Source organism: Aquarana catesbeiana, linkage group LG06 (genome assembly GCF_042186555.1).
Source record: "Aquarana catesbeiana isolate 2022-GZ linkage group LG06, ASM4218655v1, whole genome shotgun sequence".
In the NCBI taxonomy this organism is placed as follows: domain Eukaryota; kingdom Metazoa; phylum Chordata; class Amphibia; order Anura; family Ranidae; genus Aquarana; species Aquarana catesbeiana.
Genome location: NC_133329.1, coordinates 300,012,600 through 300,033,570, shown reverse-complemented (window position 1 = coordinate 300,033,570; position 20,971 = coordinate 300,012,600). Strand labels below are relative to the sequence as shown.

The 20,971-nt window shown below is 42.4% G+C and overlaps 1 protein-coding gene across 1 annotated transcript in view; it reads right to left on the bottom strand.

The window, feature by feature from the left end:
* Positions 1 to 2,432: 2,432 nt before the first annotated feature.
* LOC141147766 (uncharacterized) overlaps positions 2,433 to 20,971 on the bottom strand; it is a 441,336-nt gene continuing 422,797 nt past the window's right edge. The window contains exon 14 of the mRNA XM_073634947.1: positions 2,433 to 2,743. Within this exon, the coding sequence (XP_073491048.1) occupies positions 2,590 to 2,743 (154 nt within the window). The 3' untranslated portion in view covers positions 2,433 to 2,589. The remainder of the gene's footprint in view (positions 2,744 to 20,971) is intronic.

Genomic DNA, 20,971 nt, shown 5'->3' with positions numbered 1-20,971 from the left:
GTATTTCATGTAGTTTTTGGTATGTAAACTATTGGGACCTATTTGTCACTCATTCACTTCACAGCCCAGTATATACGCATACACCAGGCGTCTTTGGGTCGTGCTCTGTTGGCTACCGGTAGGGGTCACCCTGCATGGCAACTTACCTACACGTTTTCAGGTTATATATGTTGTTCTTTACATACCTACACATATTTCACAGGTACATTTATATACGAGTCACCTATAGTTTATTGCAAGTTGGTATTGCATGTTTTTTGCACTGGTGAGGTTCACACACCCACTGTGTAGTCCTCCCTTATACATATCTTGTTCATTACCACTGGGTAGCGCCACACACCCCTTTTTCCATTGTCTGTTCATTATCATTTAGAGTTCCCCCAGGGGAGCCCTATTAGGGGAGGCAGCAACCTATATAACATTTTCCACCCCCTTTCCTAAGCGCGGTTGTCATTTATAACACACTGAATATTATGTCCAAAGAACAATTGTCTTTTTAAACTTTCCTGGTCTTCTGCAGTGACTAAAATATCTGTTAATTTCCCTTCCTCAATCTCCTATCCTCCACTTTTTCCATTTAAGACCTGCAGAGCTCTCCCTCTCCACCATCAGTTTGTCTTCTAAAGATTCTGCTCAGCTCAGAAAAACAAAGTAATTAGCCTTGGTTTCCACATTAAAAAAGCATAAAATGAAATCTTCCGAATTGCAATGGAAAGAAACCCAACAATTATTCAAACATTCATTAATGAAATTACAGCAATTAAATGCAAATGCCTCAATTTTTCTTCATTATTATGACCAAGCAGCAGTTTCCTGCAGAAGTGACATCATAACGCTGTCCCTACAAGTCATGCTCAGCTACACCTCGTCGGTGCAGGCTACAGGCTTAACCCTTGTCATGTTAACAGACACATGAGAAATTATACTTAGAACACCAGGTAATGGGAATGATATAGTAGGACGCATAACAATATCTTAACTAAAAACCTCATATAGGCTTTCAAATGGCTGCTTTTCTTATCTCCCAAATGCAAAATGCAGCATTGAAAAATCTATTGTGCTATGGTCTAATGTGCCAAGAAGAATGTAGACATTTTCACAAATAGTATTTTGATATTCAGATGTGCAGTATAGATTTTAGTCTAGGAAATGCTGGCTCTGAGGTAGGAAAGGTCTAAGATGCAGTAATTGGTAGCGGTGTGAAATACAATATAAGGACAGAGCTATTTTTTTACACAATCTCTAAATACTGAACTTTAGTTTGCCTATCGGTATTGCTCGGAGACTTCATTCAGCTATGGAAAGAGAAACCTAGGTAAGGTTCCACCTATTTATTAAAGAATAGATTTATAAAATATGTTTTTATTTTGACTTGTATAGTCTTTGACTGTTTGTTACTCTTTCATTAGTTCTATCACACGAAAACTTGCTGAATCTTTTCTGAATCTGATAAATCTGTGGTTCCAGGATGAAGAACTACATACCAGTATGTTCATTGGCTTGAACTTCAAGTATTTTTCAGGAGGAGGTTGCTCATGTGTTTAATATCATACAGTATCACCTGGACCCTCATCATATGACAAAGCCTGGCTCTTGACATATTCTTATTAATTGTGCTTTCTATGAATTTCAGGTAAAATCAACATTTAAAAAAAATGGAGAAAAAGGTATGTGTTTTCCCTGAAAACTCCAATCAGGTCCTTATCTAGGCATGCAGCCCGATTAATAGCCAGGAAAGGGAGAGCAGTGAGCACATGGCCCCCTTCTTGCTGAACCAGACCAAGCCAAAATCCTTTTACCACAGCGCTAGAAATCCAGGGTGACACCATTGACCAAACATGGTCCATCCATTTCATTTTCTTGAATGGCTGTAAAAGTAATGCTCAAATAAAATCTGTTAAAGCGGAACTAAATACTAATACTAAATGTTAAAGCGGAACTAATAAAGGTCCTTCCCAGACACCAGCATCTTCTTCTGTGTGCCAGTCTTCATCCATTGGCAGGCATGGGATGATATCACTCCTGGAAATGCGCAGGAGGCCGTCATTCAATCACGCACAGATCGGCCTGGTGCTTTAAACTGAACCACGTATGTACTGCTTAGTTTACAGCACTGGAGAAGTCAGTAAGGAGGCAGGTAGGGGCATTTTATTGCAGAAGAGACAATGAATGTCTCTTCTGCAATGAAAGCCTGCCTGCTTGCTGTTTGTTTCAGTTCCGCTTTAAGTATATCATTGTCCACATCATCAGTTTAAGAGAATATATAGTACATTTTTTTAAAAAAGGTCAGACTAACAATAAAATATATTTTTTTTTATTTTAATTAGGTAAATATGGCATATTGCCTATAAACATTTCACATTTCTATGTATCTCTTAAGAGCTTCACTGAAGGAAAAAAGTCTGTTGTGTTACAGAGCTCACCCCCCCCCCCCACTCTCCCCGCTTTTTATGCCTTTTTTCAGATTCTCTTTAGGAAAAACATATATCCACATAGCCAACAAAAATATATAGAAGTATACTGTATATGTGGTCAGTCTTCTTCGGCAGGGAACAAACTTTCTGTATTTTGTATAGCATTGCCCCACATTTACTTATTTGGAGTTGTAGAAGACCTTAGAGGCAAGGCTTTTCTTTTTCCAGAAATACTTGATCTTGAACATTCTGGTCTTTTGTGCTCATTCTTCTTACCTATTCCTAATTTGAAAGCATCACAAGTCATGGCATGGCAAGGTGATGGAAGCCTGCACAAAATAATTGACAGTATAAATATTGATGTAATTTATTTTCAAACCCTAGCCATCATATAGTGGACACACTGTGCCGTTTTCTTAAATGATCTGGTCAAAATTTAAATGTATTACATATGGAGCTCAAAATGTATACATAGCCAAAATATTTCTTTTAGCTTTTGTAGCGCCCTGGGGTTTAGTTAGGGACCTCCTCACAAATTTGCTTGCCGGGAGTAGTTACCCTGGTCAATTGCTAGAGATCCATTAATTTCTCCCTAAGTTTAGCCTGGTTGCACTTTTCTCTTCTACCTCTAGGTGGCCGGGTTCTTGGTGGTACTAGATACGGGAAGGGCAACCCAAGGTCAGGTTATGGGTATATGGGGTATCTCAGCCAATGGGCAGGGGTTTTCTTGAATCCCTTGGCCTGCCGGGAGAACCTATATATTCGGGTGAGGTCAAGTGATCTTTGTTCTGTGCCACCTGGACGAATGTTTGGGTGGACGTGTGTCGTACGCCCCAGGATGCTAGGCTGGAGATTGGACCTATCCCGGGGGCATCTGGCTGCTAGGCTGTGTAAGGGCCTATCCAGAAGTAAGGGAGCAGCGCAAGGATGGGATTGCGGCTTGCAGTCCAACCAGAAGTGATGGTTCTGCTGGCCGGAGAACCTGTCAGTGCTCGGAGGTAAAAGGAAAGCTGTCGCCACAAAGGGACCGGCCACCTTTACCAGGGACCACAGTGAGTAACTGAAGCAAGCATTGGAAAAACATTCTCACTGAACGGGCACAGTGGAAAATCAGGAAACTTCAGGCGGTGATCAAGTCAGGGACCCAACCAGTAGAGGTGACGCTTTCAGAGCAGCCTTGTGTGTCAAGCCAGGGACCCAGCAGGAAAGCGTGGGTGGTACTTGAGGGAGATACCAACTCAAAGATTGGAGGAGCTCAAGGGATTCAGAGTCAGTGAATCAGAGGGTCTAGTGAGAGAGCTTATTGTTAAAGAACTACAAGGAGAAGTTGTAGTGCAGCTGAAGGAACTGTTACGTTGAGTTAGAAACTGTTAAAGACTGTTGCCATAGGAGACAGCATTCCTGCATGTGCAGATGTGGCGCGTTGCTGGGGCCTTTCCCTGCACGGCTGTCCTCCCAATTGAAGTCTCAGAGTCTGCCAATTGAAATTGCAACTGCTTAAGGGTGTCCTGGCCCTAATCCTCTTTCCCCCTTAAAATTTAAAAAGGTCTGTTAAGAGAAATAAAACCTCTTTTACATCTAATAAGTGTCTAGCCAATAACCTAATAACTTTATCCACCTTGCACCCACTATGCCTCATAACCCACTACATAAAAAAGGATGTCAGCTATCTTAGGCCCTGAAGGTTCTCATTAGACTGGAATATAACATTCACCAAACATTCACTGCTGGTGTATCTGCCTGGTGAATGTATTTTAAATTACAGTGATTGATTCATTTGCTGTGAAAATTTGGTAAATGTCACTGTTTTAATAAATGTATACCCCTAAGAACATTGTTTGACCACAATTTGATTCTGCTCCTAATATTTAGCATAAGAGTTTAACCACTTCAGCCCCGGAAGGTTTTACCCACTTCCTGACCAGAGAACTTTTTACAATTTGGCACTGCATCGATTTAACTGCTAATTGCGCAGTCATGCAATGTTGTACCCAAACAAAATTTGCGTCCTTTTTTTCCCCACAAATAGAGCTTTCTTTTGATGATATTTGATCAACTCTGAGGTTTTTATTTTTTGCGCTATAAATGGAAAAAGACCAAAAATTTTGAAAAAAATATATATTTTCTACTTTTTGTTATAAAAAAATCCAATAAACTCAATTTTAGTCATACATTTAGGCCAAAATGTATTCAGCCACATGTCTTTGGTAAAAAAAAAGTCAGTAAGCGTATATTTATTGGTTTGCGCAAAAGTTATAGCGTCTACAAACTAGGGTACATTTTCTGGAATTTACACAGCTTTTAGTTTATGGCTGCCTATCTCATTTCTTGAGATGCTAAAATGGCAGGGCAGTACAACCCCCCCCCCCAAATGAATTTTGAAAAGTAGACACCCCAAGGAAATTGCTGAGAGGCATGTTGAGCCCATTGAATGTTTAATTTTTGTTGTCCCAAGTGATTGAATAATGACAAAAAAAACCCCATAATTTTACAAAAAGTTGTCACTAAATGATATATTGCTCACACATGCTATGGTTATATGTGGAATTGTACCCCAAAATACATTTTGCTGATTCTCCTGAGTACGGGGATACCATATGTGTGGGACTTTTTGGGAGCCTAGCCACATACGGGGCCCCCAAAAACCAATCACCGCCTTCAGGATTTCTAAGGGCGTAAATTTTTGAAATTTTTGATTTCACTCCTCACTACCTATCACAGTTTTGAAGGCCATAAAATGCCAAGATGGCACAACCCCCCCCCCCCCAAATGACCCCCTTTTGGAAAGTAGACACCCCAAGCTATTTGCTGAGAGGCATGTTGAGTCCATGGAATATTTTATATTTTGCCACAAGTTGTGGGAAAATTACAAACTTTTTTTTTTTTTTGCACAAAGTTGTCACTAAATGATATATTGCTCAAACATTCCATGGGCATATGTGGAATTGCACCCCAAAATACATTCTGCTGCTTCTCCTGAGTACAGGGATACCACATGTGAGGGACTTCTTGGGAGCCTAGCCGCGTACGGGGCCCCGAAAACCAAGCACCGCCTTCAGGATTTCTAAGGGCGTAAATTTTTTATTTCACTCCTCACTACCTATCACAGTTTTGAAGGCCATAAAATGCTAAGATGGCACAAAACCCCCCCAAATGACCCCATTTTGGAAAGTAGACACCCTAAGCTATTTGCTGAGAAGCATGTTGAGTCCATTGAATATTTTATATTTTGCCACAAGTTGCGGGAAAATTACAAACTTTTTTTGTTTTTGCACAAAGTTGTCACTAAATGATATATTGCTCAAACATGCCATGGGCATATGTGGAATTGCACCCCAAAATACATTCTGCTGCTTCTCCTGAGTATGGGATACCACATGTGTGGGACTTTTTGGGAGCCTAGCCACGTACGGGGCCCCGAAAACCAAGCACCGCCTTCAGGGTTTTTGAGGTCGTAAATTTTTTATTTCACTCCTCGCTACCTATCACAGTTTTGAAGGCCATAAAATGCCCAGATGGCACAAAACCCCCCCAAATGACCCCATTTTGGAAAGTAGACACCCAAAGCTATTTGATGAGAGGCATCTTGAGTCCATGAAAAGTAGAGAGAAGACATTGCTGGAAGTAGCAGCAGAGGAGGCCCTTTTTCTCTTCCTTATGATTGGATACGTTGATCGGATGTCTTTTGGAGTACTATACATCTTATCCAGCTGGTGACCAATTGTGAGTCCAGGCACGTCTGCCTGCTGGAGTTTCTGGTGTGTACCATCTACTCTTTATCGCTCCGGATGTGGCCATCGAGGTGCATCATCACACTATCTCAGTCTCCCATCAAGGATCTGCTGGATTGAATGGTCCAAATGCCTGTCTGACCCACCGCCGTACGGCGTGTGTGTCCATTCTCTGCGGTAAGCGCACCCAATCTTTGTGTTACTGTTCATGCATATCTGTGAATGATACATGGAGAAGCCTGTGCATTTTCACCTATCATCTGTGGAGGAGGCATTACTACAATGTTCCCTTCATATGGGACTATACAATATTCTATAGAGGAGCGTTTTGGTTGAAAAAACTTTTTATCACGGACTGTTTGCTGGTTTTTCTCCCACAGAAACTTTATGTATTTGTTTATCATATTTTCTCTTTTGTGTTCACTGTATTTTATTGATTTACTTCATGGTATATCCACAGGATGCTGGTTTCTCATTAATTGAGCAACCATGAGTTCAACACTTATACCTGGGGGTTGCTCTGGGGATTTTGAATATTACACTAGCGCTGCATTTTATAATTTTTTCTGGTTGTTACACAGTTCACTACACTGTTGATTCTGGCTGCTGATTCATTGCTTTTTAGATTTAGTAGTAGTGCAACTTTTTTTCACATATAATATTGAGTCCATGGAATATTTTATATTTTGCCACAAGTTGCGGGAAAATGACAAACCTTTTTTTTTTGCACAAAGTTGTCACTAAATGATATATTACTCAAACATGCCATGGGCATATGTGGAATTACACCCCAAAATACATTCTGCTGCTTCTCCTGAGTACAGGGATACCAAATGTGTTGGGACTTTTTTGGAGCCTAGCCACGTACGGGGCCCCAAAAACCAAGCACCGCCTTCAGGATTTCTGAGGTCGTAAATTTTTGATTTCACTCCTCACTACCTATCACAGTTTCCAAGGCCATAAAATGCCAAGATGGCACTAGCCCCCCAAATGACCCCATTTTGGAAAGTAGACACCCCAAGCTATTTGCTGAGAGGCATGGTGAGTATTTTGCAGTTCTCATTTGTTTTTGAAAAAGAAGAAAGAAAAGAAAAATTTTTTTTTTCTTTTTTCAATTTTCAAAACTTTGTGACAAAAAGCGAGGTCTGCAAAATATTCACCATACCTTTCAGAAAATAGCTTGGGGTGTCTATTTTCCAAAATGGGGTCATTTGGTGGGGGGTGCCATCTGGGCATTCCATGGCCTCCGAAACTGTGATAGGCAGTGAGGAGTGAAATCAAAAATTTACACCCTTAGAAACCCTGAAGGTGGGGCTTGGTTTTCGGGGTCCTGTACGCGGCTAGGCTCCCAAAAAGTCTCACACATGTGGTATCCCTGTACTCAGGAGAAGCAACAGAATGTATTTTTGGGTGTAATTTCACATATGCCCATGGAATGTTTGAGCAATATATCATTTAGTGACAACTTTGTGCAAAAAAAAAAATTGTCTTTTTCCCGCAACTTGTGTCACAATATAAAATATTCCATGGACTCGACATGCCTCTCAGCAAATAGCTTGGGGTGTCTACTTTCCAAAATGGGGTCATTTGGGGGAGTTTAAACTGTCCTGGCATTTTATGCACAACATTTAGAAGCTTATGTCACACATCACCCACTCTTCTAACCAATTGAAGACAAAGCCATTTCTGACACTTTTTGTTTCCATGAAAAAAATTTTTTTTTTGCAAGAAAATTACTTTGAACCCCCAAACATTATATATTTTTTTAAAGCAAAGGCCCTACAAATTAAAATGGCGGGTGTTTCTTTTTTTTTCACAGAGTATTTGCGCAGCGATTTTTCAAATGCATTTGTTGGGAAAAAACACACTTTTTAAAATTTTAATGCACTAAAACACACTATATTGCCCGAATGTTTGATGTAATAAAAAAGATGATCTTAGGCCAAGTACATGGATACCAAACACGACATGCTTTAAAATTGCGCACAAACGTGCAGTGGCGACAAACTACATACATTTTTAAAAGTCTTTAAAAGCCTTTACAGGTTACCACTTTAGATTTACAGAGGAAGTCTACTGCTAAAATTACTGCCCTCGATCTGACCTTTGCGGTGATACCTCACATGCATGGTGTAATTGCTGTTTACATTTGACGCCAGACCAACGCTTGCGCGAGAGCAGGGGGGGACAGGGGTGCTTTTTTTTTTTGCTTTTTTTTTTTTTTTTTGCTTCTTAAACTGTTCCTCTTTTTTGAAAAAAATTGGGGTCTTTTAGACCCTAGATCTCTCCTCTGCCCTCAAAGCATCTGACCACACCAAGATCGGTGTGATAAAATGCTTTCCCAATTTCCCAATGGCACTGTTTACAACCGGCAAAATCCAAGTCATGAAATGTTTGTAGATTCCGGTTTCTTAGGCCATAGAGATGATTGGAGCCATTCTGGTCTCTGATCAGCTCTATGGTCAGCTGGCCGAATCACCCGCTGCATTCTCGGGTTCCCTGTTTGGACAGAAGAGCCAGAGAAAAACATAGAAGACGGTGGGGGGGGGGACATTCCCTCCCACTGCTTGTAAAAGCAGTCTAGAGGCTAATTAGCTGCTAGGATAGCTTTTACATGAAAGCTGACTGCTGGCTGAAAAGAATGATACCAAGATGATACCTAAACCTGCAGGCATCATTCTGGTATAACCACTTAAAGTCCAGCAACATACCAGTACATTGCTGGTCCTTGTTGGGCACATATTGTAATCTTTTTTCATGCAGCCTGTGGGCTGAACGAAAAAAAGAGATTGATCCACCCACTTCTAATGATGGGCATATATGCACCATTAATATATGCCGAAGCATGGGGGCATCCGCCCCAAAAGTTAGGAGCAAATTGCTCCTCCGCCCCTGCTGCCCCCATGCTTCGGCATATATGCTCTTTTTTTTAACTGTGGTGGGGAAAATCACCCCCTACATCGCTGGAGTCACGGCTTTATGTATCGTGCAAGCAAACGCTGTTGCTGTCAAGATAAATAAATCCGCCCTTCAACTGAATGTACCTGCTAAGCAAATGGTGGTTAACAATAAAACAAAGTAACATTACAGTATAACAGTAAGACATACCATACCTGCAAAGCAAATACAAAAAAAAACAGTAAAAACTAAAACATTTTTTAACGCAACCTGTGCCTAAAATATATATATGCCAAAGCATGGGGGCATCCACCCGCAAAAGGTCCTCCGCCCCTGCTGCCCCCATGCTTTGGCATATATGCTCTTTTTTTAACTGTGGTGGTGAAATCACCTCCCACAGCGCTGGAGTCACGGCTTTATGTATCGTGGGAGCAAACGATGCAGCTGAATGGCGTACCTGAAAACAAAAAAATGGTTAACAATAAAACACAGTAAACAGTAAAGTATAAAAAAATTACATACCTGAAAAGCAAACATGATAAAACATAATAACAATAAAACATTGCAGAATAGAATACAGTAAAAAAAAAGAACAGAACAATAGAGAGAGAACAGAGAGAGAGAGAGAACAAAAAAAGAACAACTATTTTTGTTTTTTTTATTTTATTTTTTTTTGTGTATTTTTGTTTTTTTTACTTTTTTTTTTTTTTTTTTACACTTTTTTTTCTAACTGTAACTTTTGTAACTGTAACCAGTTCCAGGCTCGGGTCTCTCAAAATGCGATGGCATCTTGGGAGACCCTGTGAAAGTGTGCCTAGTCTGTGCAATGCTGTACCCTACGCTAAAACTAGTGTATGGTAGTGCTCAAAACATTCGCCAATGCAAAGACCAGGATTGTCAGGACAGGAGGGACAATAATAGCTTGTGTCACGCCTATACAGACACAACATTTTCTTTGGTGGGCTCGTTGGGTAGGGGTACTCGGGAGGACATAAGGAAAATGCCTCTCATGCAGCCGGCTTACTGCATTTGGTTGGGGAAGGTGAGGTGGAGCACCATCTGGAAACAGAAGGGCTCTGACGATCTCTTCCTGGAATTTAAGGAAGGATCCAGTCCATCCTGAAGCTCTGTATAGCACATGAGCGTTCAGCAAAGCCAATTGAAATAAGTACACAGACACTTTTTTTATACCAGCGTCTGGCCTTACGGGCAACTAGGTACAGCGCCAACAACTGGTCGTTGAGATTCACCCCTCCCATATTTTGTGTGTATTCGTGGACACAGAGGGGTTTCTCTACAACACCAGTCGCCATAGTAATTTGGACATGTCTGCATGAAGGGAGGTAAGAACTTCATAGCGAGCAAGTTATTACACTTCAAGCAGTCTCTCTCCCCCAGTTTAAGACGGGAATCTACAAGCCGCTGGGGAAAGCCCCGGCGATTAGATCGCAAGGTGCCACATGCTCCAATCTGATGATCAAACAAGTGACTAAAAAGTGGCATGCTCATGTAATAATTGTCCATGTACAAGTGGTACCCCTTTCTGAATAAGGGTGACACCAAGTCCCACACCATCTTGCCAGCGCTTCCTATATAGTCAGGGCAGTTTGTCGGCTCTACGTGGCTATCTCTTCCCTCGTAAACCATAAAACTACATGTATAGCCTGTGGCCCTGTCACAGAGCTTATACATCTTGACCCCGTAACTGGCACGCTTGCTGGGAAGATACTGTTTGAATGACAAGCGGCCAGAAAACTTAATCGGGGACTCATCAATGCAGACAACTTGATGGGGAGTAAACAAGTCTGCAAAACGTTGGTTGAAGTGGTCAAATTTTGTAGAGCCGATCGTATTCAGGGTCTCCACAAGGACGACAGAGTTCATTGTTGTTGAAGTGCATGAACCGCAAAATCTGCTCATATTATGCCCTGGCCATGGAAGCAGAGAACACGGGCATATGGTGAATTGGGTCAGTGGACCAATATGATCGCAACTCACTCTTTTTGGTTATGCCCATGAGGAGGGATAGACCCAGAAAGATCTTAAATTTGGGAACCGTAATTGGTTGCATGCAGTTTTCATCCATTTAATGTTTTTTTCCTCTTTAAACGCACTGTAAACACACTGTATATAGCTGGTTGCTAAGGAGGGTGTCGGGAAGCTGGCCGCCATGTCCTTAACAACCGATGAATCATCAGCCGTCAGCGGGCTTTCCCGCTGAAAGCTGAATGTAAATGTAGCGCACTACCCCCGTAGGAGCTGTTATTTTTGTGTTCTATCTGTAAATCACATTCACCACATAGCACATCGCAGCCCATAGAAATAGAAACAGTCCATATTGTACTTTTTCTCTCGCTTTTATTTGCATAACTTGAACTGGGACAGGGAAAGGGTTTTCTGAGATGCTCTTTTCACTGCTTCATAATCTTTCCTTTTCCTTTCCGTGCAAATACTTAGAGCAATGCGCATAATGAAAAGTCCCTCTGAACAACTCCTCATGGGAAAACTGGAGTAGTATGGTCATCTGAGATTCATTAAAGTGAATAGCAAAGAGCCACTCTGAATAACTGTTTGCATATAGGCTTTGGTAGATTTACTTTGGAGAATACATAGGCTATTGTAGCAAAGAGTCACTCTGAATAACTTCTTCACCTGTAGACCTTTTCAGAACAATCTGTATTTCTATTTACTGTATGCTTGGAGCTCTACCTCCGCCTCTTGACCACTACTTCCCGTCTGTACAGTACTTCCAAGTTTGGCTAAAGAAGACATTACTCTGAATAATTCCTCCCGCCTGACTGATTGGATTCCCGGGGCATTGTTGATCCAAAAGTCACAGGCCATCGTCACCTGTCTCACTGACTTGTATACAACATCCCTCAGCCTCTGGTAGTACTGCTCGCCTGGGCTTTCACTCACTTGATCAACAGTCCATGTGCCACTCACAAACAGTCACAGACTGATGATAGGATACGAGCTCGGCGCTCGTGGATGGTTTTTACTATAGCCTTCTGCTAAATGTAAGTGTACCATGTTGTTTTTAACCTAATCAACTGATTTATATACGGGATCACGCTATGTGCACTCTCTTCCAATACTCCACATATAAATGCATCCCATTGTGACGAGAATTGAGGAAATGGGGACGGTTTGAAGACACCCTTTTTGAGGTATACGAACTCAGCGTTCGTTGGATTGACGCCCACACTCATTTTACAAAAGTGAGTGCATCCCCCTTCTGTGTCCTGTCCCTTTTTCCGCTCTGGCCTCCACGGAGTTATACTATATACTGTCTGCTTATGTTTTTTATATACCATCCTGCACACCCACCACCCGAATCGCCTGAACTACTGGATGGGACCCTTGCTTGCTGGTGATTTGTTACTAGATTACAAGCTGTTGTCTTGCAGCAGTAAGGTGAGCTGCTTGCGAGCACAGAGGTGTCCCCACTGAAGACTTTGTTTCCCTTTCCTGTGGCTTGTGGACTTGCCTTTTTGGAACTGATGACTCATTGTTTGAGCACTTTGTACTACAAGGTGGTGGGACTGTTCACCATTTATTTATTTTTCTTGGAGTCACCAATAAGTATTTGCTGAGTTACCACATATGTGCTAGTATGATACTAGCCCTTTTGCACTGAGATTTTTTCTTTTCTTTTGTGTCTGTATTTACAATATTTTTATGTGCTAGTATGATACTAGCCCCCATGCACATGGACTTTGATTTATATATTTTATTTTGTTCAATTTTTTTGTACGCACACTGTACTTGTCACTCATTTCATAGCTTTTTATACGTATTAGGCTATTTTGTTTCTTCAGTTTATTCGGATTTAGTGCTCATTAGACTGCACTTTATTACATTTCATCACACTTTTATATTTTGTATAATTTTTCCATTTTGCCTTTTGGAACTGATGACTCATTGTTTGAGCACTTTGTACTACAAGGCGGTGGGACTGTTCACCATTTATTTATTTACTTGGAATCACCATTAAATATTTGCTAAGTTACTACATATGTGCTAGTATGATACTAGCCCTTTTGCACTGAGATTTTTCTTTCGATAAGTATTTGCTGAGTTACCACATATGTGCTAGTATGGTACTAGCCCTTTTGCACTGAGATTTTTCTTTTCTTCTGTTTCAGTATTTACATTATATTTTTTATGTGCTAGTATGATACTAGTCCTCATGCTCATTATACCTTTATATTTTGTATAGTTTTTTCATTTTTCATTCACCTCTCTATACATTTGAGCTAGCCCCTTCCCCTTCCTCCTCCTTCCTTCCCTTCTTATCACAGCGCAATCACCACTTACTTTATTCTCACAAACAGTCGATCGCCCAGTTTTCTTCCACTTAGTTGCTACTTCTTCCTAATGGTTCCATAATCCCTCCTCTTCGGTCTGGTATGCTCCCCTCCCTGCAGGGGGCGTCCAGCGACACCAGCGACTACATGCTGTGCGGTGTCTCTAACTCCTCTCCTCTGCGGGGCTTGGTCACCCTCCCCGGAGGGGGCTCTCTCTGGTCTCTCCTCTCTTTCTCCTCTCTGTGTGAGCATGTGACCCCAGCTTATATGGGAGTCCCGCCTCCTGCCAGACAAATTAATGATTGGCCAAAACTCCACACATGAGCTGCCTGCCACTCAGATCCCAAGTCCAACCTTTCTTCAAGAACCATTTCCACTGAAAGCATAAGGAGGCATCTCTGGGTCCAAGTACAAGTGGCCACACCCTGCACTACACTGACACTCCCAGTTCCCTGCCTATATAAGCGGTGCCGGAGAGCAGGAACATCACAACAGAGAAAGACAGCCTCACAACAAGACCAGCTTTTATTTTCTTTTTTTGTTTATTTGCAGATAAGTGAAGGCGAGGAAGAAGATGGTGGCGAGGAAGAAGAAGATGGCAATGGCAAGGAAGAAGATGACACTGGGAGGTGACAGCTCGGGGAGAAGACAGCACCGGGGAGAAGACGGCGGCGGAAGAAGACGACAGTACCGGGAGAGACAGCACTGGGAGAGACGGCGGCGGGAGAAGACAGCTCAGAGCTGTTTTACTAATAAAGAACTTGTCAAAAATAGGGATGGGCCGAACGGACCCCTGTTCGATTCGCAGCACAACTTTCAAACACTGCCAAAGTTCGGACCCGATTAACAAACCCCATTAAAGTCAATGGGACCCAAACATCAAAAATCAAAAGTGCCCATTTTGGAGGCTTATATACAAGTAATTGGCTATACAATGGTTATAGGGGTCCGGGTCCTGCCCAGGGGGACATGTATCAATAAAAAAGTGCCTGGGAGATCCCCTTATGCCCTGTACACACGATCGGACATTGATCGGACATTTCGAGAACTAAATCCATGGGATTTTTTCCGACGGATTTTTAGCCAACCTTGTCTTGCATACACACAGTCGCACAAAGTTGTCGGAAAATCCGATCAATCTGAACGCAGTGACGTAAGACACGTACGTCGGGGCTATAAACGGGGCAGTAGCCAATAGCTTTCGTCTCTTAATTTATTCTGAGCATGCGTGGCACTTTGTGCGTCGGATTTGCGTACACACGATCGGAATTTAAACGATCGTATTTTGTTGTCGGAAAATTTTATATCCTGCTCTCAAACTTTGTGTGTCGGAAATTCCGACGAAAAAGTCAGATGGAGTCCACACACGATCGGAATTTCCGACAACACAATCCGATCGCACTTTTTCCATCAAAAAATCCGACCGTGTGTACAGGGCATAAGTCTACCTGTAAAGTGGCAGATCTGTACCATGTCTAGAATCTGCTGCAGCAATAATTGCATTTATAAAGCCCAAAAAAATGACATTTTTCCTGCAGGCTGCCTTTATTTTGCTCAGCAACAGCTGGGGAGCCAGTGTGTATGATGAGGCCACAATGTAGTGCACTGGGAACAAGATTAGAGATTTTTTGGATACATTCTGGTGTCACTTTGACTTTGGATAGAAGTAACGGGTGCGTAAAAATTGGTCTTTGGGTGTCGGTGGCGCCTTCCCACCGTAACCCTATAGAGGTAATCTTTATGAAAGCAAGAATTGGCCTTGCTGTAAAAAAATTGCAATGATATGCACCTGTCAAACAGGTGCAGAAAAATTGGTCTTTGGGTGTCGGGGGCGCCTTCCCACCATAACCCTATAGAGGTATTCTTGATGAAAGCAAGAATTGGCCTTGCTGTAAAAAATTGCAATGATATGCATCTGTCAAACAGGTTCAGAAAAATTACTCTTTGGGTGTTGGGGGCGCCTTCCCACCGTAACCCTATAGAGGTACCCTTGATGAAAGCAAGAATTGGCCTTGCTGTAAAAAATTGCAATGATATGCACCTGTCAAAGAGGTGCTGGAAAATGGGTCTTTGGGTGTTCATTGTGCCCATGAAACCTATACCAAAAACATTCTTCCAGATGAAATGATTGAACACCCTCAAAGCTAGTCAGCCTCGAAGTCCTGCAGAGATTCCACATCCCAAAAAGACTTAATCAGTGACATCGTCATCAGGGTCTTCATAGCTGGTAATCCAGGACTTATTCATTTTTATAAATATCAAATGGTCCACGGAGTCTGTGGACAGATGCGTTCTATAATCAGTAGCGAAACCTCCTGCAGCATTGAATGCTCATTCTGAAAGCACGCTGGAGGCAGGGCAGCACAACAACTCAATAGCATACTGGGCAAGTTCTGGCCAGTGGTCTATTTTCATGACCCAGTAAGTCAGCTGGAAAGCTCTCCATCTCTGTTTTGGCCCCGGGGTACTCATCCGCCATGTGATGCAGATGCTGCCGATGGGATGTGGAAGCTGACAGCCCTGGGTGGGGAGGACTAAAAAAATTCCAAAATTCCTCACTTAGGCGGACGCCTTCTCCAACGCTCCTCTCTTGACCAACAGAAGATTTAAAACTACGTTTTCCACAACACTGTAACCTACTGGAGTCAGGAAAAACATTCAATAAAATCCTCTTTAACATGCCCTTAAGAGATTTTATCTTCTGCACTCTCTATGGGAACAGGATGAGGTCTGAGACCTTCCCCGTCCTGGGGTTGGAAAGCCATCGCTTACAGATTGGTGCATGTCTTCCTCTTCTTCGAAGCCTATGGAAGTGCCAGAATCCTCCTCCTCATCCTCCTCCTCATCCTCCTTCCCTCTCTCCTGCTGTGTGTTTTGTGACATAGGAATGATGGTGTCTGGATAAAGTGGGCCTTGAGAGTCCTCCTCTTCCTCCTGCTGCTCTTCCTCCAGGGCCCTGTCCATAATGCCACGCAGAGTCTGCTCCAGCAGGAACACAACAGGGATTCTGTCACTGATGCATGCACTGTCACTGCTTACCATCCTTGTGGCCTCCTCAAATGGTGACAATACAGTGCATGCAACCTTAATGATCAGCCATTGGCATGGGGAAAAAAGCCTGAGCCTGTCGTTCTGCCGTACTGGCACAGGTACTCATTGACGACCCTCTGCTGCATATATAGCCACTGCAACATTCTCAAAGTTGAGTTCCACCTGGTGGGCATGTCACAAATCAGACGGTTTACGGGCAGGTGGAATTCCCGCAGAATTTCAGCCAACCGAGCACTGGCTGTGTATGACCGCCTGAAATGGCTACAGACTCTTCTGGCCTGCTTTAGTACATCTTACAACCCTGGGTACATACTTAGGAAACACTGCACCACCAAATTGAGGACATGTGCCAGGAGTGGCACATGTGTCAACTTTCCCTGTCTAAGGGCTGACAGGAGGTTTGAGCCGTTGTCGGACTCCATCATTCCTGGCTCCAGCTGGCGTGGTGTGAACCACCTCTGGGCTTGTCCCTGCAGAGCTGCAAGAATCTCTGCTCCGGAGTGGTTCCTGTCCCGTAAACACACCAACTGAAGCACTGCATGGCACCTTTTAGCCTGACTCTGGGAATTGCCCTTTAAATGCTTAGGGGGTACCTGATGTTCATAGGACAATTCTGCAGAGGAGGGCATGGAGGTGGCAGAGGAGGAGGAGGGGGAAGAGCTCACAGGTCTGGCATCATCAACACCAGTTGTATGGAGATGTGGGGGCACAACAAGCTGCAGCACTAAGCCCTGTCCTGCATCCTTTCGAGTTGCAGGCAGCGCTACTCAGTGTGCTGTGAACTAAATATATCATCCTTGCCCATGTTTGCTGGACCACATGTCAGCAGTAAGGTGGATTTTACGGCTGACTGCCTTGCCCAACGATGCCAGAACATTCCCTTCCACATGATGGTAGAGAGATGGAATGGCCTGACATGAAATGTAGTAGCGACTGGGAACCTGCCATTGTGGTACAGCACATTGTGCAAATTCAAGGAAGGGGCAGAATCCACCAGGCTGAAAGGCAGAAGTTGGAGAGCCAACAGCTTTAACAAGCTTGCATTCAGACGCTGGGCATGTGGGTGGCAGGGACTATATTTTTTTTCCACTGCAGCAGATGGGTCAGAGAAATTTAAGGGCTACAGTCTACAGCTGGTGGTGTGCTGCTGGCAGATGTGCTGCTAGGACCTGGGGCACCCTGTGCTATACCATCATCCCTGTCAGTGGAGGCTGCTGAAAGGTAATGACTCGGAATCGCAGGGGCAGACTGAAGTGAGTAAGGAGGAGGAGGATGGACAGATTTGTGCCTCTCTTGTGTGGCTTTTAGGTGCTTTTGCAATAGGTTGAGTGGTTGGACATTAAATGCCTTATTAAGCATGTGGTAACCGAATGGTTGGTGTTTTTGCCACGTTTGATGTGCCTGAGACACAGTTTGCAGATAGCAACAGTGCGATCTGCTGCATATGTGCTGAAAAAGGCCCAGAAGACAGCTGAGCTTTGGGGAGTGGGCCAGGAGATAACAGCTGCAGAATGTGATGGAATAGGGTGGCTGCTCTCTACTCTTTCTTGATGTTGGCCTCCTTGGGGTTGTGCCGCCTCACCTTCAGTTTCCTCCTCTGCTCTATCTGGCACCCAAGTCGCGTCAGTGACCTCATCATCATCATCTCCATCTCCATCTCCATCTCCATCTCCTCCATCTTCATCATTACCACTGGAGACAACTTGGCAATACACTGCGGCTTGGGGAACATGAATGCCAATTTGTCTACCAGTGTTTCTCCCTCTCCCTAGTCTCATGTTCCTGTCATGCTCAACCTCAGAACCAACATCTGAATCCAGTAATGGCTGGGCATCATCAAGGCGCAAGTGGTGGACGCTGTGGTCAAATAATACATGTACAAGTGCGCTAATAATTAACTTCCCATTAAATTGATGTTGTATCCGTGAAAATAAAAATAAATATAAAAAAAATATATAATATATATCAGTGATCCCTAATCAATACAAAACCATAATTATTGGTGTACAAAATATAAAAAGCACTTGATTGGATAACTTCATAAAAAACGTCCAAAAAATATAAAAACAGACTCAAGGTATAGAAATTTATACCAGCAATTAAAACTCAGTCCTTAGACAAATATAACAAATGTTCACTTAATATTCAGATATGTTGGAACCGATTTTCTTCAATTAATCAGCAGGGAGCTGCCTAAATCAGCCCTGCAGCTCTGAGGCTGATAGCTGGTTGAATAAAAATCCTCCCAGTTTGTAATTGATATTGCAGAAAGGCTCCTCCCGACGCGTTGCGTCACATGTCACGTGACTTTATCAAGGGTCCCTTGATAAAGCAACATGTCGGGAGCAGCCAGTGACGTCACCTGACACACAGTGTTAGCGGTGAGTGGAAAACTACACGATACTGCTTCTGATTGCTTCTCAAGCGCTGTCTATTTTCCTACACAGTGAGTGAATATTGATGTGGATGCAGATTACCTCATAAAGTTTGTTTTCATTGCGCAATGATATATTTCTCTTTTTTATCTTTCTGCAATATCAATTACAAACTGGGAGGATTTGTATTCAACCAGCTATCAGCCTCAGAGCTGCAGGGCTGATTTAGGCAGCTCCCTGCTGATTAATTGAAGAAAATCGGTTCCAACATATCTGAATATTAAGTGAACATTTGTTATATTTGTCTAAGGACTGAGTTTTAATTGCTGGTATAAATTTCTATACCTTGAGTCTGTTTTTATATTTTTTGGACGTTTTTTATGAAGTTGCTTTTTATATTTTGTACACCAATAATTATGGTTTTGTATTGATTAGGGATCACCGATATATATTATATATTTTTTTATATTTATTTTTATTTTCACGGATACAACATCAATTTAATGGGAAGTTAATTATTAGCGCACATGTACATGTATTATTTATTACTTTTAGTGGTGATCAGAGCACTTTTCACACAAGAGCAGTTTTTAATTATTTGGTTTATTTCCATTTTTTTACTTAATTTTTTCACCAAGGATTATTGATATATATTTGAAGTTTTCGATATTTACACATTTTTCACTATTTTTTTCACTACCTTTTTCACCACTGTTTGTATTGTGCATTCGATTTTTTTACACCAATTTACTACTTATCAGCATAGTATATTTTATTGTTCGCTGTGATCAAATAACTCCGCTGACTCCTCAGTGGCTGATGTTGGGGCTATGACAGCAATAGATGTGGACAAGGAGGCAGGTTTATCCACTCTGGTAACTGCAGGGGACTGCACACTTGTCTCTGCTTGTGTGACAGAGGATGAGGAGGATGAGAAAGGTTTAGTAAGCCAGTCCACCATGCTGTGGCTGGATAGCACGGCAATTCACTAAACAGAGAACACAGACACACTCCACAGATACACTATAATATACAGTGCAATATAATGCTCCAAAAGTACTATATGGTGTTAAACTGGCAGAAATACACACATAATTATATGGCGTTAAACTGGCAGTAACGCACGCAAAATGATATGGTGTTAAGCTGGCAGTAACGCACACAAAACAATATGACTTTAAACTGGAAGTAATGCACACAAAACAATATGACTTTAAACTGGCAGTAATGCACACAGAATAATATTGCGTTAAACTGGCAGTAATGCACACAGAAGTAAATGGCGTTAAACTGTCAGTAACGCACAAAACTATATGGCGTTAAACTGACAGTAAGGCACACAGAACTATATGGCATTAAACTGGCAGTAACGCACACAAAACGATACGGCATTAATCTGGCAGTAATGCACGCTAAACTATGTGGCATTAAACTGGTAGTAACGCACACAGAAGTAAATGGTGTTAAACTGGCAGTAACGCACAAAACTATATGGCGTTAAACTGGCAGTAACACACACAGAACCATATGGCGTTAAACTGGCAGTAACGCATGCAAAACTATATGGAGTTAAACTGGCAGTAACGCACACAGAACTATATGGTGTTAAATTGGCAGTAACGCACGCAAAACGATATGGCGTTAAACTGGCAGTAAGGCACACAAAACGATATGGCATTAAACTAGCAGTAATGCATGCAAAACTATATGGCGCTAAACTGGCAGTAACGCACACAGAACTATATGGCGTTAAATTGGCAGTAACGCACACAGAACTATATGGCGTTAAACTGGCAGTAACACACACAAAACTATATGGCGTTAAACTGACAGTAACGCACACAAAACGATATGGTGCTAAACTGGCAGTAACGCACACAGAACTACATGGCGTTAAACTGGCAGTAACACACACAAAACGATATGGCATTAAACTGGCAGTAATGCACGCAGAAGTAAATGCCGTTAAACTGGCAGTAACGCACACAGAAGTAAATGCCGTTAAACTGGCAGTAACGCAATAAAATAGACCGTGTTCGACCGTCACTACACTGACGCTATCTGAATTGTCCCTACTCTAGCTATACACTAATGTCAAGATTACTGGCACGTTCTCACCACACTACACTGAAACTATATGGGCTGTCCCTACTCTACACTAATGTATGCATGAATGACACGGTCTCAGTCAC